At 36.2% G+C, this 24,064-nt stretch overlaps 2 protein-coding genes across 5 annotated transcripts; both read left to right on the forward strand.

The window, feature by feature from the left end:
* The first annotated feature begins 6,009 nt into the window (after positions 1-6,009).
* Positions 6,010-10,581, forward strand: LOC106307265 (beta-galactosidase 3). 2 transcript variants are annotated; one of them, XM_013744179.1, is made up of 18 exons: positions 6,010-6,297; positions 6,434-6,529; positions 6,605-6,717; positions 6,807-6,873; positions 6,969-7,061; positions 7,184-7,327; positions 7,406-7,494; positions 7,581-7,686; positions 7,767-7,854; positions 7,938-8,056; positions 8,137-8,301; positions 8,383-8,561; positions 8,653-8,762; positions 8,840-8,949; positions 9,040-9,150; positions 9,225-9,338; positions 9,425-9,964; positions 10,062-10,581. In XM_013744179.1, exons 1-18 carry the CDS (start codon positions 6,121-6,123, stop codon positions 10,197-10,199), a joined length of 2,559 nt encoding a protein of 852 aa, XP_013599633.1. In that variant the 5' UTR covers positions 6,010-6,120; the 3' UTR covers positions 10,200-10,581. The 2 variants fall into 2 exon arrangements, with proteins under 2 accessions (XP_013599633.1, XP_013599624.1); XM_013744170.1 differs by having other exon boundaries at positions 6,011-6,297; positions 10,059-10,581.
* Positions 10,582-12,283: 1,702 nt separating this feature from the next.
* LOC106310930 (MORC family CW-type zinc finger protein 3-like) lies at positions 12,284-20,233 on the forward strand. Of its 3 annotated transcripts, none has more exons than XM_013748168.1 (18): positions 12,289-12,538; positions 16,602-16,676; positions 16,757-16,791; positions 16,870-16,948; positions 17,017-17,106; positions 17,184-17,259; positions 17,347-17,425; positions 17,518-17,646; positions 17,759-17,857; positions 18,001-18,105; positions 18,200-18,346; positions 18,544-18,636; positions 18,848-18,899; positions 18,998-19,109; positions 19,238-19,511; positions 19,580-19,650; positions 19,750-19,792; positions 19,863-20,233. In XM_013748168.1, the coding sequence occupies exons 1-18, from the start codon at positions 12,289-12,291 to the stop codon at positions 19,959-19,961; spliced, it is 1,908 nt and encodes a 635-aa protein (XP_013603622.1). In that variant the 3' UTR covers positions 19,962-20,233. The 3 variants fall into 3 exon arrangements, with proteins under 3 accessions (XP_013603612.1, XP_013603622.1, XP_013603627.1); XM_013748173.1 differs by lacking the exon at positions 12,289-12,538 and adding an exon at positions 16,228-16,532; XM_013748158.1 differs by lacking the exons at positions 16,602-16,676; positions 16,757-16,791; positions 16,870-16,948; ... (12 more) ...; positions 19,750-19,792; positions 19,863-20,233 and adding exons at positions 12,693-12,727; positions 12,804-12,882; positions 12,959-13,048; ... (11 more) ...; positions 15,641-15,683; positions 15,758-16,006 and having other exon boundaries at positions 12,284-12,613.
* Positions 20,234-24,064: the final 3,831 nt, after the last annotated feature.

Here is a 24,064-nt window from a genome sequence, read left to right on the forward strand (position 1 = left end):
ATATCAATATTAAATGTAATATATGAATTATTACCATATTCTAATAAGTTTGCCAAAAATATAAATCAACACTAAATGAAATTATCCATGTCATATTTTTTCGGAAGTCATGTCATCAATTTCAGTAGCCATGTCATATTTGTTTTGGGAAATTGATTGTAAAAATGACATGTGGCAAAATCACTTCGCAAATATAGTCTAGGGGATAAAAGGAACTAATTTGAAACCTTTTTAAGCATGCCACGTAGAAAAAAATATTTAGAACCAATCATTTAAACATGTCACCAAGGGTGTTTGTATAAAAATAATATAAAATTGTATAATTATCAAAAATTTAGCCTAAACAATATTTATAAAATTTGTAGATATATAAGAAACTAATGATCTTATGATTAAATATTTAAATTTTAAAAAATTGTAGAAGTTTTTGAAAGCTTTAGTAATACAAATTGTATAATTATACAAAAATAATAATATTTCGAAATTTAAAATGTTATATATGAATATATTTATTTTATAGATAATGTATGAGTTATTACCATATTTTAAAAAATTTTACCAAAAAGAAATATCAATATTAAATGTAATATATGAATTATTACCATATTTTAATAAGTTTGTCAAAATATAAATCAACACTAAATGAAATTATCCATGTCATATTTTTTCGGAAGTCATGTCATCAATTTCAGTAGTCATATCATATTTGTTTTGTGAAATTGATTGTATAAATGACATGTGGTAAAATACTTCGCAAATATAGTAAAGGGGATCCATAATTTACCCAAAGATGTTGATGACCAAAAGGAAAAAAATACTGATTAGCATGAATTTTGATTTTGTGGTGGGCTTACATTCGGCCCATGGTTGCTTTGCCCACATCTATTTCTAACCATTTTTCACTTCGAAGTCTTACATTTTATTGCTTGCGAGTTATGATGGATCAAGAGAGAAATTAATTATTTCGCTATGTTTAACACAATGAAAGTTACGATGCATTTCGTTTTATATACAGAGTTTAACTTTCCTTTTGTCTATTTTTGCCAGAATTATTATTTTCTTTTTGACGTCAAACATATATATAGAGGGTTAGCCTGCATAAGTAAAATAGTTTTCTTTAGAAACGAAAATAAAGGTTAAACATATATATTTGTACACACAGGACGCACTGATCACTACATAACTTTGAATACCGAGGTTAAATAATTCCATCAATGTATATTTAGTAGTGTTATCTCAACAATTCAACATAATAAAAAGGAGACGAGACGAGACAAGTTTAGTGGAGGATTAAATATATACTAAGCAAATCGCATTTGTTAAATCAACTAATCGAGTAATGTTAGTGACTTTAAATTAACATATCTCTGTATGAACATAGATAGATAAAAATGCTATTATTGCTACGTGCTTATGTATGTCTCTTTGCATAGTCAATTAGACCATCGGTCTTGATTGCTATGTTCAACGGCATGGTCCGTGAGTATCATTTTTTTCTCATGGCCAAACAACAAATGTTAGAGATAATGTTAAATAATTGTATATGTTTAATTACGGAATCACAGGCGAAAATATAATAATATATATAATGGCTTCTAATATTCCGTTAAATTATATAATGTGCGGTATAATAATGACTCCACTAAGCTCATAAACACAAGTCTCCTTAATGACCGTTATTACATCATTTCATGCAAAGCCTTGTCTAGCAAAGATGAATTACCAATCTGTTGGTGCAAGTATTATTATAGCATACCACTAATTGTGTTTTTCCCCTAAATAATGTTTTGTGCGGGGACTTCGTAAAAGAGGCGATAAATGATTTACTAAAATATTTTAGGTTTCACAGACTAATCGAGCCGCATACACATTGCCATGACCAAAGAAACATTGTAGCTTCAATTAGTCTTGAAGTAAGTACTTTTTATGCAAATGGTTTTGCATTCCCAGATTTGAGTGGTACTACTGTCATGACTCATGACACTATCAACATTTAATGTAGTGTTTTCCATAAGACACAAATGACTCCTTTGGTGGCTGTGGGGGTATATATCTAATTATTGACTCCAAAACATGTGAAGTACTAGATGATGAATTCTTCTTTGTGAAGCAATGTGTGGTAACATTGTAAATTTACTAGCTCCATTCAAAAATATCTCCATCAAGTTTACATATCGGTTTCCTTATTTTGCATGTACTAGCTAGTGGTCCGTAAATGTTGTTGTGGTAGTATTTATAACGAATATATATGTATATTTAATGCAAGATCGGAAGATTATAATTCAACGACAGGTTCGTTATAAAAAAGCTTAGTTTCAATTAACAACAGTAGAACTTAATCATTTGTTCGAGATGATGAGCTCAACGGACAACAACGGTAGATTCTTTGGTAACGGTAATTAGGATTAGTAATTTACAACATGTCTCATATGCTAAGTAATTATTATGTTTAAAATTCATGATTAATAATTCCTGTTCTTCCATAATGTTGTAAAGGGCTGAGTTTGTGTTGGTTTAAAGTTTTTTTTCTTTATGTAGTGGAAAAGTTGGATAAGAAAAAAAAAAAGGTTTAAAGCAACCAGAAAGTTACATAAACGAAAAAGTGACATGAAAAGGATCGCAACGAAGAGTCAAAGGTGTGAAGGCTAACGAACGATTAACACGAACGATTAACGTGGCGCCATATCAAGTGTCAGGATCCGACCTAGATTCCTCTTTACCCTCGACGTCAGTAATTATAAGTTTTTTTTTCCTACTGCGTTAGTGAAAACTTTACAAGTGTATAGAATATATTTATATATATTGTTGTAAATGAAATATACAACAACACAACATTGTGTATTTATCTAAGGATAATAAAGGTGATGCTTCAAGATATGGAGGATGTAAATCTAGCATTACATAGGTAAGATGTTACAACGTACAAGAATGAAAATTAACTTTATTTGTCTTGGGAACAAGCGAAGGATCGGAACCTCCGACAGACGAATCTTAATTTGGTGAGAGGCGTGTGAGATTAGTCTCTTTCTAACAAAAAAACAATACATATACTATATCGTAGCATGAGAAAATAACAGCTCAGAGTAATGGAGTCCCACTAACGGAGTGAGGAATCTTGTGGTTTCACGAAGGTTCAAAGCCAATGAGAGATGGTTCATTTTTCATAACTGGTAAGAAAAAAAACAAGAACTCACGTGAGACACGTGCACCGAAGCTTTTCCCACGTGCCAGCGAGTTCGTCTCCGTTCACAGATGACAGAACCACAAAAGGTAGGGTAGGACCTTAAAGCACATCCTCCTACACCTAAACAAACCGACATCCGAGTTTTTACTTGTAATTACTAAATTGCTTTTGTTATTTTCTTTTCAATATGGTATTTACCAAACATATAAGTAAGAGTGGTGAGATAGTTAATCATTTTAATATTGGAAATGTTATGAAACAAAGTTCTCGAGGTTTATGTTTTATCCCTTGTTAAAATGTCAATTGCTAGGGTTGGTAATTCTCTAACCGAAATTCAACCACCACTCAACATAAAACATGATATTATGATTGAATAACCTTACTTTGAAAACCTAAACATGGCACAATAAATAGTATAATATGTCATCAAAAACCATATTTTAATGAGTGTTTGACACAATGAGTGTAAATTTAATTCAACATACCATCACTAGTTCACTACATGCTCACCTAGATAAAAAATGATTTAAATTGCCATTGATTAAGTTACTCATGAATGACGATCTTGGAGTTTGGTGTGTATCGACATTAGTCATGAGTTTGATTCTTTTTTAATTAAATTATCACTACTTGACTAGTCTGGTTTTAGGATTTGACCCAAGTGATTTACATGGTGAATCGTAACAGATTATCGGTCTATCTCTGGCATTAGTCGGAAATTGTTTCATACTCGGGTCATGCAGCGTGATACGTTTTTGGGACTAATTCACTCTGTAATATTAAGTGTGTTTTTCTCGGAGCCGACCGGATCAGCCTATATTATATATATATATATATATATATATATACGAGATTATATCTATTTATTTATATAAAATTCCAATTGTTGTTGCACAATAAAAAGCAATGGATTAAACATAAACCTAATCAAAATTGAAACACAAAAAGAGTAGAGAGACAATATATGGGTCTGCAGCAATGAAGTGGGCCTGCCGTATAGTTTAGGCAAAGCGTAATGCGACTGCGTGCCGGTTTGGCCCACTCTTTTTATCCCCTCCTTTTTCCGTCTTCTCTCCGCACTTCACGCCGTCCAAGCCTTAATCTAATCTAGGGTTTAACATAAATCCTTAATCTCTCCAAATTTTTATTAATAATTATCCCGTGGGGACACAACCAAAGCTGGAAATCTGGACAGTAATATTTACAGTATTTGATTAAATAAAATTAAATTTAGATAAATCATTAGTTAAGCTCAGACTTTGTTTTGACCGCTTAGGTCCACTAATAAATTCGTACAAATTGAAATTTCTTCTAGTCGCTAGCCATTTGTCGCATTATGATAAAAGAAAACTACTAACTAGTAACCAATACTATTAAAAAATCAACAATCTCATAATAAAATTTAGTTTTTTCCCCCGACAATAAGAAAAGCTGGTTGATTCTATCGAATCACATCTGATTACAAATCTGACCAAACTCAAAAACTATATAATATATGAAAATTTTGTTTTTGGAATATACAAAAGAGTTTGCTTAAGTGAAAGTTGTATGTCGGACCGTACGTTCTTGGAGGGTTCTATTGATCCAACTTTAAATAAGTTCCGCATATATCCCTATTCGAACTATGAAATCACGAGTTAAACACATTAACGCAAGACTGCTTGTCGGTGTCGGTGGGTGGTACTAGCGTAAAATGATATTTTGGGGGTGTAAAACTGGAATATCAACCATCCATTGCAAGAGAGCAGCACATTCACATGTTTTAGTGATTTAAATAAAGTTATTTTTCAGAGTTACTTACTGTCTTACTGATAAACCCTTGATTAAGGAAGCATCTCTTAGTTAAATCTCAAGTGGACTGATGGATTTGAACTCTCACCAGATCCAAGAACCCAAGAGATCTAACTAGTAATCTTCAAGGAAGTTTACAGACGAAACAAGCTTGCACAATATGCAAAAAAAATAATATTATTATTAAAAAGTTTAAACTGTCTGTACTTAGAAAAACCAACATACACTTGATAATTGATATGTTCATAAACTCGTTAAGTTCACCTATACTTTTTTCATTAAAAAAAAAATACTTGGACGAACCATATATTAAACAAGAACATGTCCTCCTCATACTCAAATCTGAACAACTTAAAAACATGTTTAACTGGTGTATATAACCATTTTTCCAGATAAAAACTACACATTTATTCAGACACGACAAAAGCAGAAGAAAAGTCCATAATATACAGACGCTACAAAACTACAAAATCAAATTTGGAACAATGTTAAATGGTGAATTTATCATGCCCAAAGCTGTAAATGACAGGTACACACTGTGAAATGTAAGTGGAAGACACATGTACGATGTGAATCCATTTCGACGACTAAATCAATATAAACACTTCTTCACTACCTAAACTAAAGTACTTTCCGTACTCTAATTGTTATCCTTAAATCAAACTAACAACATCTAAAAGATCAAGAAATCAAACCCACAACAATATTCACATTTATATATTATTATTATTATATTAACCTAAGGAATACAAAAAATTATAGAAATGAAGAAAAAGTCTAGCGTGATTAGCTGCTTTATATCAATCAACGTGACTCTTTTTTTTTTTCCTTTTTCTCCAATATCATAATCACAAAAACTTCTTTATTTGCTTGTTATATCCCATTTATTTTACTTTTTTGTTATCTTATTTTTAATTTTTATGTTAATAAAACAAATAAATAAAGGCTTAAAAAATGGTGGGAAAGCGTCGGTAGCCCACGTAATGGTGATGCCAATAGACCCTTGTGAAGTGCAATAAAACCCCTTCGTCCTCTCTTCCTTCTCCTTCGTCTTCTTCCTCTTTACTTCTCTCTCTCTCTCTCCTTAAACCCCAGAAGTGTTCTTCTCCTTGTTCTCCTCTCTTGAAAGAAGCTTAGTGCTGAGAATGGGGACTGGTGATACTGCTCCACGGCTGATTCTCTGGCTCTGCTTAGGGTTTTTGATTCTAGGCGTTGGGTTTGTTCAATGCGGCGTTACCTATGACCGTAAAGCACTTCTCATCAATGGGCAGAGACGAATCCTCTTCTCTGGCTCCATACATTACCCTCGAAGCACACCTGATGTAAGATTTTGGATAAAGTCTTAAACTTTTTTTTAATTTTTTCTTGGTGGGTTTAAAGAAAAATCCAAACTTTGACTCTCTGTTTCGTTCATTTCATCAAAGGGTGTTTTAAAGTTGTGAACTTTGTTGTTGTTAGATGTGGGAAGGTTTGATTCAGAAGGCGAAAGATGGAGGCGTTGATGTGATTGAGACTTATGTCTTCTGGAATCTCCATGAGCCTTCTCCTGGCAAAGTAACTTTCTTTTTTGTTTTGTCTTCAGTTCTACATTATGTTCTGTCTTTTTGACAGTTACTTGTTCCTTTTCAGTATGATTTGGAAGGGAGAAATGATTTGGTGAGATTCGTGAAGACGATACACAAAGCTGGACTATATGCTCATCTTCGGATTGGGCCTTATGTTTGTGCTGAGTGGAACTTCGGGTAACTACCATAGTTCTTGTGACCTTTTGTCTTGTTTCTTCAGATTCAGTTGCCTCAACTCTAAAGTTGTTGTTTTTGGGAATGACCAGAGGATTCCCTGTTTGGCTGAAGTATGTTCCTAGAATCAGCTTCAGAACAGATAACGAGCCTTTCAAGGTCTCTTATATGAGTTAAATTTATTCATTTTGCCAGTTTATTAAAAGCTAGGAGACTTGTGATATTAAATGTTCTTTTTTTGGGTAACGTTGCAGAGAGCTATGCAAGGATTCACAGAGAGAATAGTTGAGCTGATGAAGAGTGAGAACTTGTATGAGTCCCAGGGTGGTCCCATCATCCTTTCTCAGGTTAATACTTCAATGGAACTGATTAATACTGTGATTAGTGTGATCATGCAGTTATGTTTCTTTTCTAGGATCAAAGTGATTTAATTTAGAAAGGTGTCCTCTTTTTTTTAATATGAATGTAGATTGAGAATGAGTATGGAAGACAAGGGCAGTTATTAGGAGCAGAAGGTCACAACTACATGACATGGGCTGCTAAAATGGCTATAGCAACTGAGACTGGTGTCCCATGGGTCATGTGCAAAGAAGACGATGCCCCTGACCCTGTGGTTAGTTTCTTGATCACATAAGCGTAGTGATAACTTACTATGTTGCTTTGGTATTGACACATTGATATTTGGTGACAGATAAACACATGCAACGGTTTCTACTGTCATTCATTTGCTCCCAACAAGCCATACAAGCCATTAATATGGACAGAGGCGTGGAGTGGCTGGTACATATATATTCATTCACTTACATGGACTAATCATTTTCAAATTGATAATTTTCTTATTTTCTTTGAACTGATGGCATCTTAAGGTTCACTGAGTTCGGTGGGCCAATGCACCATAGACCAGTTCAGGATCTGGCGTTTGCTGTTGCACGTTTCATACAAAAAGGAGGATCCTTTGTTAACTATTACATGGTATATTATACAATTAAACCACTTGATTAACCCTCAGTTATAAGATATGGTTTCCTAAAGGCAATCTTTCTTTGTAACAGTATCATGGTGGAACTAACTTTGGAAGAACAGCTGGAGGTCCATTTGTCACTACCAGCTATGACTATGATGCTCCCATTGACGAATATGGTAAAACGGCATGAAACTAATAAAATAATTCCTCATAATCATTGCTTTATGTACTAATTGAGTTATTGTTAAATGTTAAATAGGTTTAATCAGGGAGCCTAAGTATGGTCATCTAAAGGAGCTCCACAGAGCTATCAAGATGTGTGAAAAAGCTTTGGTTTCAACTGATCCTGTTGTTACATCTCTAGGAAACAAGCAACAGGTTTTAATGGATTTAGTTTGTTAGTTATGGTTTGGTTTGGCTGTGGAAACTTCTTTTGATTTTTAATTTATTTTCCCCAGGCTCATGTATACTCTTCAGAATCAGGAGATTGTTCAGCTTTCCTCGCAAACTATGACACAGAATCAGCAGCAAGAGTATTGTTCAACAACGTTCATTATAACTTGCCTCCTTGGTCCATCAGCATTCTTCCTGACTGCAGAAACGCTGTCTTCAATACTGCAAAGGTAAGTGTATATGATTTTTCATCATAACTTATGCTTGGGAATGTTTCTAAAACATTGTGGATCTCTCTTGATTGGTTTCAGGTTGGAGTTCAAACATCACAGATGGAAATGTTGCCGACAAGCACACCGAACTTCCAGTGGCAAAGTTACTTGGAAGATCTTTCTTCTCTAGATGACAGCTCCACATTCACCACTCAAGGGCTCTTGGAGCAGATCAATGTCACCCGTGACACTAGCGATTATCTTTGGTACATGACCAGGTAAATAAAGAACAAAAAAAAAACATTTTCATAGCCTCAATATGATTCTCAGAACTTTGCTAAACCAAACATTTTGAATTTTGTAATGTAGTGTTGATATTGGTTCAACTGAATCATTCCTGCATGGAGGAGAGCTGCCAACTCTCATTATCCAGTCCACAGGCCATGCCGTGCATATATTTGTCAATGGACAGCTTTCAGGTATATGGTTTTACCTCATCAACTTTCATTTAGAGAGTTTTTGATATGCAAAAACTAATATATATATAAATTCACAGGTTCTGCCTTTGGAACAAGGCAAAACAGGAGATTCACTTATAGGGGAAAGATCAATCTACATTCTGGAACTAACAGAATCGCTTTGCTGAGTGTTGCTGTTGGATTGCCAGTTAGTATTCTCTTACTCTTATACGCTGCTTAAGTTGTTTTTTCTTTGTGCATATCTTATCCTGATCCATTCTATTTCTCAACTTTGAAGAATGTGGGTGGACACTTTGAGTCATGGAACACTGGAATCTTGGGACCAGTGGCTCTGCACGGGCTGTCTCAAGGGAAACGTGATTTATCATGGCAAAAATGGACTTACCAGGTGTTCTATCAGTCCCAAGTGATTCTACTCTCTCTTGGTTTCAACGTTCAGTTGTATAACTCTGTTTTCATCAGGTGGGGTTGAAAGGAGAAGCTATGAATCTTGCTTATCCAACCAACACTCCCTCTAATGGGTGGATGGATGTGTCCTTAATTGTACAAAAGCCTCAGCCTTTGACATGGCACAAGGTTTTTCGATTTGAACCAAACACAACTCTATAAAGCTTCTTCCTATTTTTAGAATCTGTACTAATGAGTAAATAATTTTTCTTCAGGCTTACTTTGATGCACCTGAAGGCAACGAGCCGCTTGCTTTAGACATGGAAGGAATGGGAAAAGGTCAGATATGGGTGAACGGAGAGAGCATTGGGAGATACTGGACAGCGTTCGCCACCGGTGACTGTGGTCATTGCAGCTACACAGGAACATACAAACCGAACAAGTGCCTATCCGGCTGTGGTCAGCCTACGCAAAGATACTACCACGTGCCGAGATCATGGCTAAAACCGAGCCAAAACCTCTTGGTGATATTCGAGGAGCTTGGAGGAAACCCATCAGCTGTTTCTCTGGTCAAAAGATCGGTCTCTGGAGTCTGCGCTGAAGTCTCTGAGTACCATCCCAATATCAAGAACTGGCAGATAGAAAGCTATGGGAAAGGACAAACGTTTCGTAGACCCAAAGTTCATTTGAAATGTAGTCCTGGTCAAGCTATCTCAGCTATTAAGTTTGCGAGCTTTGGGACTCCTTTGGGAAAATGCGGGAGTTACCAACAGGGAGAGTGTCACGCAGATACCTCGTACGCTATCTTAGAGAGGGTAAAAGATGATAAAAGAATCTTTACTTAGATAAAACTGCAGTCACACTCTTTTGTTCTTTTAATGACCTTTAGTGTGTTTTTGTTGTGTGCAGAAGTGTGTAGGGAAAGCGAGATGTGCAGTGACGATATCCAACAGTAACTTTGGGAAAGATCCGTGTCCGAATGTGTTGAAACGGTTGACTGTTGAAGCTGTTTGTTCCCCTGAGACATCTATAACTAGCTGGAAGCCTTGAAAAGATGATCATTGAGCTCTTTGACTACAAAATGTATAACCAAACTATACCGAGAGAGAGAGAGAGAGAGGGGAAGAAAAGAAAGTGTAATCTGTGTTGAAATGTGTGTGCATGTGTGTGTTTAGTTTGAACAGAAGACTTTGTTGGTTTAGAGTAGTTTTCAGTTAGGTAAAAAAGAAGAGTCTGTAGAGTTGTGATGGGTCTCGGGCAATTCCGGGTCTTATCAAAAAACGTTCGGCTCACCGGTCACCACTGACCATTTTACCGGTTATGGAGACCGGAGTTGTTGGGTTTGAATGGAGTTGGTTTAATGTTTGGTTTTGAGTTTTGTCTTTGTAACAAATGAAAGTTCATGTTAGGAGAAAGGAGATAGTATTGAGTATTGTGTGACCCATTTGTTTCCAATCTTGTTGTTTCATTTTTTTTAATCTAGTTCTTTTTACTTTCGTTAATAAGATTTTTCTCTAAAATTTGTTAAGTAATTCTTGATAATCTGTCAATATATAAAAGGCTCACCAAAAATAAACTAGTGTATTCTTGTATTAAAATGACAAAAATCTATTGTAATTCAAACTCGAATTAAAAAACATTTTAAAATCTAGTGTTATTCAAATTGTCATTTCATAAAACACTCTTAAATTTATTGTCATTAAAAAATCAAGTTGTGGATTTTAAACGGTTTAAGTGTTCGTAGAGTTTTAAGTGCAGTTTTTAGTAATATAAATAAAAATCCAAATCATATGGTTTTAAATAAAATTTAGAATGACTTTGTGGGAGTTATTGGTTGGTGTATTTTAATTGATTTGAAAATTTAAACTAGATCTATTGTTATTTTAAAATCTGTATTGAAATCAAATATTATTGGTTTTGTGACAAATTTTAATTCGAATCAAGTGTTATTCAATCATACGAATTAATTAATATATTTAATATCATAATGGTTTTGAATGGATTGTATAGATTTCTTTGTTAAAAATACAAAAATTCAAATCCGAAGAAAAATTTCCGAATTTATAAATACTAATCCGATTTTTTTAAAAAAATTGTATATTTTACTTGGATTTGTAAATATTATATGAATTTCTAAATCAATCAAAATATATAAACCAATAACACTAATAAAAATCATATAAAATTTTCAAATTCACCTAATATCATGTAAAAACTCATTAAAAATCAAATCATTCCAAATCACTTCAATTCACAAATTGAATACACAAAGAGATTGAATATTATTTTTGAATAAACTATGAGCTTGATTTTACGAACATAATTTGTTCATTGTTATTTTTATGCAGTTTCACTGACTCGCAACCAAGTTATTCCACGTATAAGAAAGCAAGTTTCGGTCATACTCTTCTGGAGATTAAGAACAAGACTCATGCTATTCACCATGCCATATGAACGAAGATGATCTTCCCGCTGATTTCGTCATGATGTATAACATGTATCTCCATCCTAAACTTTCCAATAATGTTTAAGTAATTTGTTTTCTGATTTGATTTAAGGATTAAGATTTTAAGTAATTTGTTTTATTTTTTTTTCTCTTATTTTATTTTCTGTTTGGATTATGTTTTTTTTTGTCATCATGGATTATGGTTTCTTTCCAAATTTATTGATTTATCATTGAATCAATTTACATAGATTTTTTTTGTGAGTAAATAGTTATCTTTTAAATTTTAAGTTAAAATTTGTATTGGGTTATGAACATAACAATTTGCTCTATTATCTCTATAGTCTTATACACATACAAAAAATCACATTGCTGAATTATAATCAAAGGATAAAATAAATCATCTGATACGTGAATATTCAAAATATGGACAACTACTGATAATATCATCAAATAGTATTCAAAAATACACTTCTGTCTAAAAAAAATCATCAATAACAACACGCCTTGCTGTTTCCATATTTAACGCTTAAACCGCCTCTAGTTTAATCTAATATAAAACAACGCGCTCTCTCGTTGAAAAATAGTGAAACAACAGACACTTTCCTTTTCTTTTTCTAAAGCGGGTCGGGGCAAACCCAAGTTCAATTTCCATAAACCCGTTTCGAAATCACTCGTACGCGGTAATGCAATCATATGGCGAAACGTACAGTCGCTGACGTTGTACTTCTCAGTGACAGTGACGACGAAGACATCGGAGTCGTACGACGAGGAGGAGGAGGAGGAGCGTTTCGGAGGAGATCGGCGTCACTGATGGAGAATCGTCAAGTTCCAAGTACGATCGCCGATACGACGGTGACTCGTCGAGAAACCCTAGAATGCCGGAGCTTCTGGAAAGCCGGAGATAACTTTGTGATTCCGAAAGCTGTTACTCCTACAGCTCCAGGTATGCTTGAGCATGCTCGTGTTCATCCCAAGTTCCTTCACTCGAATGCCACGTCACACAAATGGGCCTTTGGAGGTAAAAGCTAAGACGCAAGATGATCGATCAACTAAATAAAACTCGTGATGATATTTTGTTTTGGTATTGTGTTTTGCAGCAATCGCTGAGCTACTTGATAATGCTGTTGATGAGGTAATTGCTTCTATTTTGTTCAGTGTGAGTGAGTTCTATCTTATGGCATTGCTTTTGTTCATTGATTCTTCCTCAGATACAGAACGGTGCTACTTATGTCAAGATAGATAAGATTGACATTGCTAAAGATAACTCACCAGCTTTGATTTTCCAAGGTACATTAGAGCCTTTTGAGTGAATTGTGTGATGCTTTTGCTGGATGTTGTTAGTGACATTATGTATCATTTGAAGATGATGGAGCCGGGATGGATCCTGATGGGATCAGAAAATGCATGAGCTTAGGCTACTCATCGAAGAAGTCTAATACAACGATTGGACAGTGTTAAGTTTTTTTATAAATTTGTGAAAAAGATTGTTTCTTGTTATGTGGTTATTAAATTTCAGGTCTCTAACCATAGTTCCTTCCTTCCACTCTTGTGTACAGATGGAAATGGTTTCAAGACAAGTACTATGAGACTCGGAGCTGATGCCATCGTTTTCACTCGCTCAACTCGTGGAGGGTATTTGATATATCTCTTTGGAATTTGGTGTATGCTCTTGTTTTTTAATCTTTTCATACTTTTATATTCTCTGTTTTAGAAAATCAACCCAGAGCATCGGCCTTCTGTCTTACACATTCCTTAGGAGAACTGGTCAGGATGATGTGATTGTTCCTATGGTAAAATCCTCTGCATATGTAGCTTTTTGTTTTCATGCCTGAAATAAGTAGTTCACTACAAAAGGTGGAACTACTGCAGTTTGATCTCAGTTGATGTTATTGTATCTGCAACGCAGATAGATATTGATATATCCAGTGACCTGCCCCAACCAATTATTTATGGCACTTCCGAAGATTGGTTTGCCAACCTTGACATTCTTCTCAAGTGGTCTCCGTTTTCAACAGAGGATGAACTTTTGCAGCAGGTTGTTTCTTCTGAAGACTCTGGTTCAGCGTGTATATTTAATGTGGTTCATTTATTAATTCGCTTATTTCCATTTTTCACCTACCAGTTCGAGGATATTGGGACACATGGAACGAAAGTAATGATATACAACTTGTGGCTTAATGATGAAGGAGTATATGAACTGAGTTTTGACGACGAAGATGAGGTACTTGCACTTTCTTTCAGGGATTGCAAAGTTGGGGTGTTAAATGTATTTAATATTTCTTCTTTTATACTTGGTGTAATAGGACATACGGCTCCGAGATGAAAATGCCCTGGTAAGGAAAGGGGTTGTCGCTGTGACATTAGAACTAAGATCCCATATCTCATACCGTTTCCGACATTCTCTAAAGGTAATTCTTCTGAATATCCTCTTATTGTTTTTTTTGTTCCTGTTGCATAGATGTTTGAAAGCTGACTTGGTTTCTTTATCCTTAGGCTTACATATCCATGTTGTATCTCAAAAAGTTCAAAAACTTCAAAATTATTCTTCGGGGAATCCCTGTGGAGCAATTCAACATTGCTGATGAACTCAGATATCCTGAGACTATAATGTACAAACCCCATGCAGCTGCAGTGGAATATGTAATACTAACTAAGACTCTTCCTTCTTCTCTTTCTTTCTATCTACTCACTGATTTCATTTCATGCATGGAGTTTCGGCTTTGTCTCCATTAAACTGTGAGAGAAAAAAAAAACATTAAGGTTCCTTGTTACAGGCTGTCACTGAAATTAAAGTTGGATTCGTCAAGGAGGCACCTAAACTTCCAGTATGTGGTTTCAATGTCTATCACAAAAACCGTCTCATCATGGTACGTTTTGATGTAGCAGATGGCGTGAATTTGTTAGCTTCCGCTTTTGTATATGGTTTGATTAAGTGAGATCCCCTTGCACCATTTACAGCCTTTCTGGAGGGTCACTCTGAGCGGTTCGACTAGCGGAAACGGTGTTGTCGGTATAGTTATCATTTCCTTGATGAACACTCCATAGAGTACGCTTTGTTTTGTGGGAAAGACCTCGTGGGAGAGACTCATTAAACCAAAATCTCTTATCCAGGAGTTCTTGAAGCAAACTTCATAGAACCCGCTCACGATAAGCAAGATTTTGAGAGGTCTTCTCTGTTCCAGCGGCTGGAGGCGAGGTTGAAAAAGATTACACTAGATTACTGGTCTCTTCTTCCTCCTCTTTAAATCCTTGCTCCAATCATCTCATGTTATTTTGATTCCAGATTGCAATATCCTTGTTTGATTATTCTTCCTTTCTTCTTTATTATGGAGAAAAACAGGAAATGCTGCAGCGAGGCTGTTGGATACCATCCTGACTCCCGTGCACACAAGTCGAAGAGGAAAGCAACACCTGATCAACCGCCTGGTGACGATACATTCAACCCTCCACCTTTGCCTTCTGATAAAATTAGTCAAGGTGGTCCGAAAATCCGTGAAATCAGTCTTAGTAAAGGCACTTCTAGCCGTGAACATAAGTCGAAGAGGACAAAAACACCTGATCAACCGCCTGGTGACGATACATTCAATCCTCCACCTTTGCCTTCTGATAAAATTAGTCAAGGTGGTCTGATAATACGTGAAATCAGCCTTAGTAAAGGCACTTCTAGCCGTACAGTTGCTCTTCCACCGCCACATATGAGAAATTTCACGGGTGTAAGAAGTAACTTCCAACCTGTGCAGCCCAATCCTCAACCAGTGCAGCTCAATCTTCAACCTGTGCAGCTTAATCCTCAACCAGTGCAGCTCAATCCTCAACCTGCAGCTACTGTAAGTGAAATTCATTTAATTTTCTTAACAAGTTTGAGAAATAAAGAAAATTAACAAATCTTCCCAGGAATCTGGAGACAACCTTGGTGGCGAGACAGCGTATAAGCTAAGCGAAGAGAACATACAACTGTTCATGGAGTATGTGTATATATTCACTCATACCATGGAAAAGTAACTCAATTGTCAGTTTCACCTACTGTATGTTCTTTCTTCAACAGGTGCGAGGAATATGCAAAGAAAGAGACTGAAATGGAGCAGACGGTAAGTTTCATTCCGCAGTATAAACATATGTTTGTTACATTGGTTTCTGTCTAACATGGCTACTAATGAAACAGGTAAGGAATTTAGAAAAGGAACTGGAAGAAGCCAAAAGTAAATGTGCACTACTTGCTCTGCTTGTCAATGCTAAGAAGATGGAGCTCCAACAAGTTTAGATAAAACGTTAAGACTCGAAGAACCCAAACTTTGATCTAGATCTTTTGGTATAATTGTATGTTAATATGTTGTGCAACCTCCCAGCAACGATAACACTGATATGTACATAGTTGGGGTATGGGCTTTTAACGTATTTACGCTTTATGGCCCATTAAGGCTCTAATTATCTGCACGATAAAGGCTTGGCTTATAGTTAAAAGTTAAAACCTAGACCATCTCTTGTATATCTAGAAAGACGACGCGTTGTCTCATGTGAAGACGGTGAGACGTTACGGAGTTTTATTTTATACCATCTCTCTCATATTGCTAACGACGGCACGTTGTCTCATGTGAAAACAGTTAGACATCACGCTGTTTTATTTTATTTTTATTTCAATAGCATCGAGTCCAACGACGCCGAGTTGAATTCGTTCGTCGCTTCCTCGTCGGAGATGTCGACCAACGCGAAAACTGTAGTCGCCGCCGACGTCGTGCATCTAGTCAGTGACGACGAAGATGACGTAGGAGGAGGAGGAGGAGGAGGAGGAAGAGGATTGTCTCTAATCGAAACTCCGCAAGTTCCGAGTACAACCGCTAATGCGGCGGTGGCTCCACTGGAAACCCTAGAGTGCCGGAGCTTCTGGAAGGCCGGAGAAAGCTATGTGACACCGAACGTTGTTTCTCAAGCTGCTCCAGGTAAACAATTCACTTCGACACACGCACTACTACGATTATGGTATTTTGATCGAATTGAGAATTTGATAGGTATGCTTGAGCATGCTCGTGTTCATCCCAAGTTCCTTCACTCGAATGCCACGTCACACAAATGGGCCTTTGGAGGTAAAAGTCAAGATTTGACTCCGATCGAATCAATTAGATAAAGTAATCATTTTTTTTTTTTAATTTGTATTGTAATGCAGCCATAGCTGAACTACTTGACAATGCTGTTGACGAGGTATACTAAAATGCTTATCTTAGCTTTTTACCTTCTTAGTGAATTGGTTTAATGTTTGACTCTGCTTTTTTACCTCAGATACAAAACGGTGCAACCTTTGTTAAGATCGATAAGATCGACATTGCGAAGAATAATTCTCCAGCTTTAGTTTTCCAAGGTACGTTGTCTTTGAATGATTGTCAGATGCGTTGTGTGAATAACACGCTCTTTGTTTTCCAATTGAAGATGATGGCGCTGGGATGGATCCCAATGGAATCAGAAAATGCATGAGCTTAGGCTACTCGTCAAAGAAGTCTAATACAACGATTGGACAGTGTAAGCTTCTCGTTAGGTAGGTGGTTAGTAGAAGTGATTAGGTCTCTAAGCAGAGGTTTCACCTTTTTTGTGTGTAGATGGAAATGGTTTCAAGACAAGTACCATGAGACTTGGAGCTGATGCCATTGTTTTTAGTCGCTCAACTCGTTCAGGGTATTATTGATATATATCTGCTGCATATACACTCTCGAGTCTTTGGCGTGTGCTCTTGCTTGAACTCTTTTTTGTATCCTTTTTTAGGAAAGCTACTCAAAGCGTCGGCCTTCTGTCTTACACATTCCTTAGAAGAACTGGTCAAGATGATGTCATTGTTCCTATGGTAAAATCCTCAGCATTTGTAGATTTTTTGTTCATGCCTGAAACAAATAATTCTTGAGACTGTTCTCAAGCGAAATTCTATATGCAATACAGATTGATATTGATATATCCAAGGAGCGGCCACAACCAATTATCTATGGATCTTCAGAAGATTGGTCTACCAACCTTGACATTCTTCTCAAATGGTCTCCATTCTCAACAAAGGATGAACTTCTTCAACAGGTTGTTTCTTTCGAAAGCCAGCTTATGAATATTACATTGATTCTGAAAACTTTGATTCCGCGTAATGCTATATGTTGTATTAATTCGTGTATATTCGTCTTTCGTCCACCAGTTTGATGATATTGGAACGCATGGAACAAAAATAATTATCTACAACTTGTGGCTTAATGATGAAGGAATCTATGAGCTGAGTTTTGACGACGACGATGAGGTAACACACACTTTTCCTCTAAATAATATGTACTCGATGAGATATCTGTTCAGGCCTCAGGGGTGTCTTAGGTCCAGGTCCTATGTAGACGACAAGTTTTATCTTTTATGGCATTTAAATTATTTTCTTTGATTTTTGTATAGGACATCCGGCTCCGAGATGAAAGTGTCCATGATGGAAAACGGGTGCACGCTAAAGAATTGGAACGGAGATCTCATATTTCATACCACTTACGTTACTCCCTGAGAGTAGTTTCCTGAATATCTTCTTCTTTTCTATATAAGAATGTATCATATTTCGAAGAATGTATGAAGACTCACTCTGTTTGTTCGTTTTCCTCAGGCTTACACTTCAATGTTGTATCTGGAAAAGTTTAAAAATTTCAAGATTATACTTCGGGGAATCCCTGTGAAGCAGTTCAACATTGCTGATGAATTCAGATATCCTGAAATTATAAAGTACAGGCCCCAGATAGCTACAATTGAACAAGTAACATAGATCCTCTTCTCTCTCTCTCTGTTTTCTTTTAAATTTTTTCGTTCTCTGGTTTTGTTACATGGAGCTTTGGCTAGTTTTTTTTTTTTTTGCAAATGTTCCATTGCCTATTGTGTATGTGTTATGCAAACATTGATCTAATTTTTAGGCTTAGGTTGGTGGAAAAACTCTACTAAGCGTTCTTGTCACAGGCTACCACTGAAATCAAAGTTGGATTTATAAAGGAGGCACCTAAACTTCCAGTCTGCGGTTACAATGTCTATCACAAAAACCGTCTTATCCGGGTACGCTTTCTTATATACCAGACAATTCTATGATCTAAATCATCTTTGGAAGCAACTAAAGTAAGTATCAAGTATGGTACTTAACGATTTTCAAGGAAATCAATCCTCTTAATAGAACATTAATAGATTGGCCTGCTATAATATTTTCCAATTAAGGGCCCTGCATTTCCATATGAATTGTATAAACTGAGATCTCTCTTGCACCTTACAGCCATTCTGGAAGGTCACTATGGACGGGTCAGCTTTAGGCAATGGTGTTGTAGGTAAATCTATTCATTTTAGTTGATAACTCCATTGAATATGTTCCGTTTGAGTGAAAGACTTGGGAGGTGATACTCATTAACCAAAATCTGTTCCCCAGGAGTTCTTGAAGCTAACTTCATAGAACCAGCTCATGACAAACAAGATTTTGAGAGGTCTTCTTTATTCCAGCGGTTGGAAGCGAGGTTGAAGAAGATTGTCTACGATTACTGGTCTCTTCTTCCTCCTCTCCAAAGCCTTGTTTCCAATCATCTCTCCATATTTTTTCCGTTATGATTTTTTACAAATTGCAACATCTCTGTTTTGACTATTCCACTTCTCGTTATGGAGAAAAAAACAGGAGTAGCCACAGCCACGTTTTCGGGTACAGGACTCCTCAAATGCCTGCAGATAAGTCAAAAAGGATACCGATACCTGATCAACCACCTCCTGTCAATACATTCAATCCTTTTCCTTCCCCTTCTTCTCAAGGTGGCCCAATAATACGCGAAATCAATATAAGTAATGCCACTTCAGTCCGTACAGTTGCTGCTCCACCGCCACATATGAGAAATTCTACTGGTGTAAGAAATAACTTCCAGCCCGTGCAACTTACTCCTCAACCTGCAGTTACCGTAAGTGAATCTCATTTAGTTTTATCGTACAAGTGTGATAAAAAACAAACTGAAACAAATCTTCACAGGATACTAGAAACAAGCACGTTGGCAAGTCAGTGGAGGAGATAAGCCAAGAGAACATACAACTCTTCATGAAGTATGTATATATTTTAAAATGAAAAAAAACTAACTGATTTCAGTTTCATATCACTCTTAGGATCTCAATCAATTTCAATGTGTTTTCGGTCTTGAACAGGTGCGAGGAATATGTAAAGAAGGAGACTGAAATGGAACAGACTGTAAGTTTGATTTCGCATTGGTAAACATATGTTTGTTTCATTGGTTCTAACATGGATATAAATTAAACAGGTAAGGAACTTGGAAAAAGAACTGGAAGAAGCTAAAAGTAAATGTGCACAACTTGCTATGCTTGTGGATGCTAAGAAGAAGGAGATGCAACAAGTTTAAGACACTAGATTCTGAAGGACCCGAACTTGATTCGAAATATTAATTACAGTGTTCGTGCATTTGCTTATAAGCAGGTGCATATATGTATGTAGCATATATATCTGTCAGGCAAACTGTTAGGATCTAAGGTCAGGGAATAGTTCTATTTTAAGTACCATAAGTTCTGATTGTATGAACCAACTCCTTTTCAAAGTTTTAACTAGTCTTGTAAGGACTAAAAAAAGAAGTGGTCCTGCTTGTTACATAAAGTATGAATTTAATTTAGTTTTGTAGAGTGGGCACTCTTACAGAAACCTATGTTTTATCATTAATGTGTATTTTCTTAATTTAATTAAAATCTGTAGGACAGAAAATTTCATTAAATGAACAATGGAGAAGGTAAACATGCAGTGATCTTCTGTAGCCAATTTGCATCCCAACTGGGATCAAATGGATAATGAGTGTGTGAAGTAAAAAAAAAAAACACAATTTACATCATTACAATAATTATATGGACCGACCGACCAATCACTAACAGCGCATGGACCATAGTCGAAATTCAACATCCATTGCCCTATTATGTTGTTGAGTGAGCCAAGATCCCTAGCTCTTTTAAATTTTAACTTTATTTCCATGCGGATCTTAAAAGTATAGTAGAGGGTTTGATTGTACTTTCGGTTTGTGTTGTTTAGTTTACCTTTGTAACTTTGTTCATATATATCTAAATTTTATGTCTACTTTAAAATAAAACTATATATTAGTAATTTTTTACTAATTAAAAGTAAATTTTCATTTAGACGTAATTGTGAAACGCGATTGCGTAAAAACGCCATTTGAAATTTATAAGAAAGTTAATTAGAAAGAAGGCTTTTGGAAAACAGAAAAAATAATATTTGAACATGTAAAAGGTATATATGTAATTCTTTTACGTATTTATATAACACAGAATGTTAACAATTGAATTACCAAATACGAACAATTTAGAAGCAGTGGTTTAGTGGTTGGAGAATTAAATCTGAATGTTCTTATTTTAGTGGTCTTTTCATTTTGATTTTTTTTTTTTAATCTGAAATTCTCCATGTTAACAAAAAAAAATATACCAAAAGAAGATATAGTTTTAAAATGGAAACGGCGAATAGGATATATACTTTAGGTTTGGTGCATATCTAATATTCTTTTTAACTATATGGTTATTATATGGTTGATGTAGATATCCAATAATAGAGAAGACATTTCTCTAAAAGACTCAAATATGCCGTGTTATTATCAACAAAAAGCCACATTTAAAGGCTAAGAAAATGACAGCCATTACATTATAATACAATTAATTTATTTTCTTTACATTCTTGTTATTCCCATTTGCTCAAATGTACTCCTTTCACGAAGCAACCCATCCCATAAATAAACCTTCTACAGAATACACTTGAAAAAATATTTTATTTTCTTCTTTCATTTTTCTTCCTTTTTTGTTGTTGTTGGTATTTATCTTCATTTATCTTATTCGTTAATGAAGATAATAATGGTAATGGTTTCTTGGACTCAAATACATGTATGATAGTTGTCTCATTGTTTTGTATATATAAATTCCAATTTGTTAGGATTCGAGCTTGATTTCAACCTAACGATTTCGATCAATGACACAAGCAAAAAAACAATAAAGAAGAGAAAGAGAACGCAAACACAATTTGGTCACCCGGAGTTCACCGCACTCCTCTAATAAGAAAGAGCCGCTATACTTGTCGGGGCTGGACGGTACCAGCAACTGCACTGTAGAGATCTTAACTCAAACTGAGCTCTCGAGATACAACAATGGCGATCTACTTCTTCATCCTTTCTCTCTCTATCTTATCTCTATCTCTCTCTCTATACTGTTATATCACAATCAGCTTACAACATCAAGAGAATAATACGAGTATATAAACAACCCGTTATCTTCGTGCAGCTCCACGCGTGACTCACGTGCTCGTATGGTTTAGCTCAACCACAACTTCAATTGAACCGAAGCATACTTCAATTGAACCGGAGCCTTAATCTGATTAGGAACACCTCACTTCAACACTCCACTTTGTTCCTTATCAGCTCCACCTTAAACTTCATCCTTGTCACCAATACAATAACTCTCTTTATTCCAAGCAAACCCGCTTAGCTTCATATCCTGAGAAAACCCTCCCAGCCTTCATAACTTATGCTCTTCGACTCTTCAACCTTCAGTTACTCTTAGCAAATCCAAAGCTCTTTTGAACTTGCCAACATGTAACACCTTTGTGAAAATATCTGCCGGATTGTACTCGGTTGCAATCTTCACCACTTGAACCCAACCATCAGCAATCAAATCTCGAACAAAATGGTATTTCGTCTGCATATGCTTCGTTTGTTCATGACATACTGCATTCTTAGACAATGAAATAGCACTCTGAGAATCACAATAGATCCTTATAGCTTCCTGACTGTAACCAAGCTCATTTATAAACCCTTTTAACCAGACTGCCTCTCTTGACGCCTTTGATAAAGCTATGTACTCTGATTCTGTAGACGACAACGCCACTATCTTCTGTAAACTAGATCTCCAGCTCACTGGATTTCCTCCAACGGTGAAGATCATTCATGTTGTAGACCTGCGCTTGTCAGCATCTCCTGCATAATCCGCATCACAGTAGCCACGCACCATAAACTCTCCTTCCTTTTTGAACACTAACCAAGTCTTGAACGAACCTCTCAAGTACCTGAGAAACCACTTCACTGCTTGCCAATGTTCCTTGACTGGTTTACTCATGTATCTGCAAATAAGACCCACTGCAAAGGCCATGTCTGGACATGTACAGGTCATGGAGTACATCAAACTCCCTACAACACTCTGATAAGGAACACTTTTCATAGCTTCAGCTTGATCTCGCAGCTCTACCTCCGTAGATGCCCTTAAGGCAAAATGAGTACCCATAGGAGTACTAACCGCCTTAGCTTGCTCCATTTTGAAATTCCCAAGCACCTTCAGTATATATCCTTCTTGAGACACTGTCAAGACTCCCTTTGCTCGATCTCTATGAATCTCCATACCCAATATTTTCCTGGCTTCTCCAAGATCCTTCATCTCAAACTCTAAGTTTAGTAACATCTTCAACTCCTATATATGTCTCATGTTCTTCGACGCAATGAGAATATCATCAACGTGCAACAAAAGGTACACACATTCTCCATCCTTCAGTTCCTTGAAGTACACACAGCTGTCAAATTCACTTCTGACGTAGCTATTCTTCAGCATGAACTGATAAACCATTGATTCCACTGTCGCGGTGACTATTTCAATCCGTACTAAGAACGCTTCTGCAAGCACACCTTCTTTGGATGCTCTTTGTCTTCATACCCCTCTGGTTGATCCATGTATATGGTCTCCTCCAAATAACCATGAAGAAATGCGGTCTTCACGTCCAATTGCTGCAATTCCATATCAAAATGAACTAACGCAGACAAGATGATTCTAATTGATACTAACTTCACCACTGGAAAGAAGATCTCCTGGTAATCGATACCCTCCTTCTGAGAATACCCTTTCGCTACCAATCTAGCTTTGAACCTAGGACCTTCTTCTTTGGTAACACCTTCTTTCTTATTGAATATCCACTTGCAGCCTATAGACTTCTGGTCTTTATTTTGATCCACCAGATCCAATGTCCCATTCTTCTTTAACGAAGTCATCTCATCATCTGATGCCTCTGTCCACTTATCACTATCAGGACCCTCCATCACTTCTCTATAACTTCCTAGCTCTGCTCTATCGGTGACCTCGCCCATTAGATACGCAAACCCTGCTATGTCTTCGTCTTCAGGGTAAACATGATAGTCTTGAAGCTTCCCTGGAGGTTTCAGAGTTCTTCTTGACCTATCTCTTGCCGGCTGATAATCACCCTCGGTCTCTGTCGCAGTAGTCTCCTCAGCCCCCGTTACATCCTATTGCACTTTGCTTTGCACTGGAGACTCTTGAGACTGTTCCTCCAAAACTCCACCTTGATCTTGTATACCATCTGTTCCTACAAAATCAAAACTCAAATGTTTGTTAGTAGAATTTACAGTGGTAGAGATTATACCTGAGTTGTCAACCGAAGACTTGGAGTTCTTGAACATTTGAT

The sequence above is a fragment of the Brassica oleracea genome, chromosome C1 (assembly GCF_000695525.1).
Source record: "Brassica oleracea var. oleracea cultivar TO1000 chromosome C1, BOL, whole genome shotgun sequence".
NCBI lineage: Eukaryota > Viridiplantae > Streptophyta > Magnoliopsida > Brassicales > Brassicaceae > Brassica > Brassica oleracea.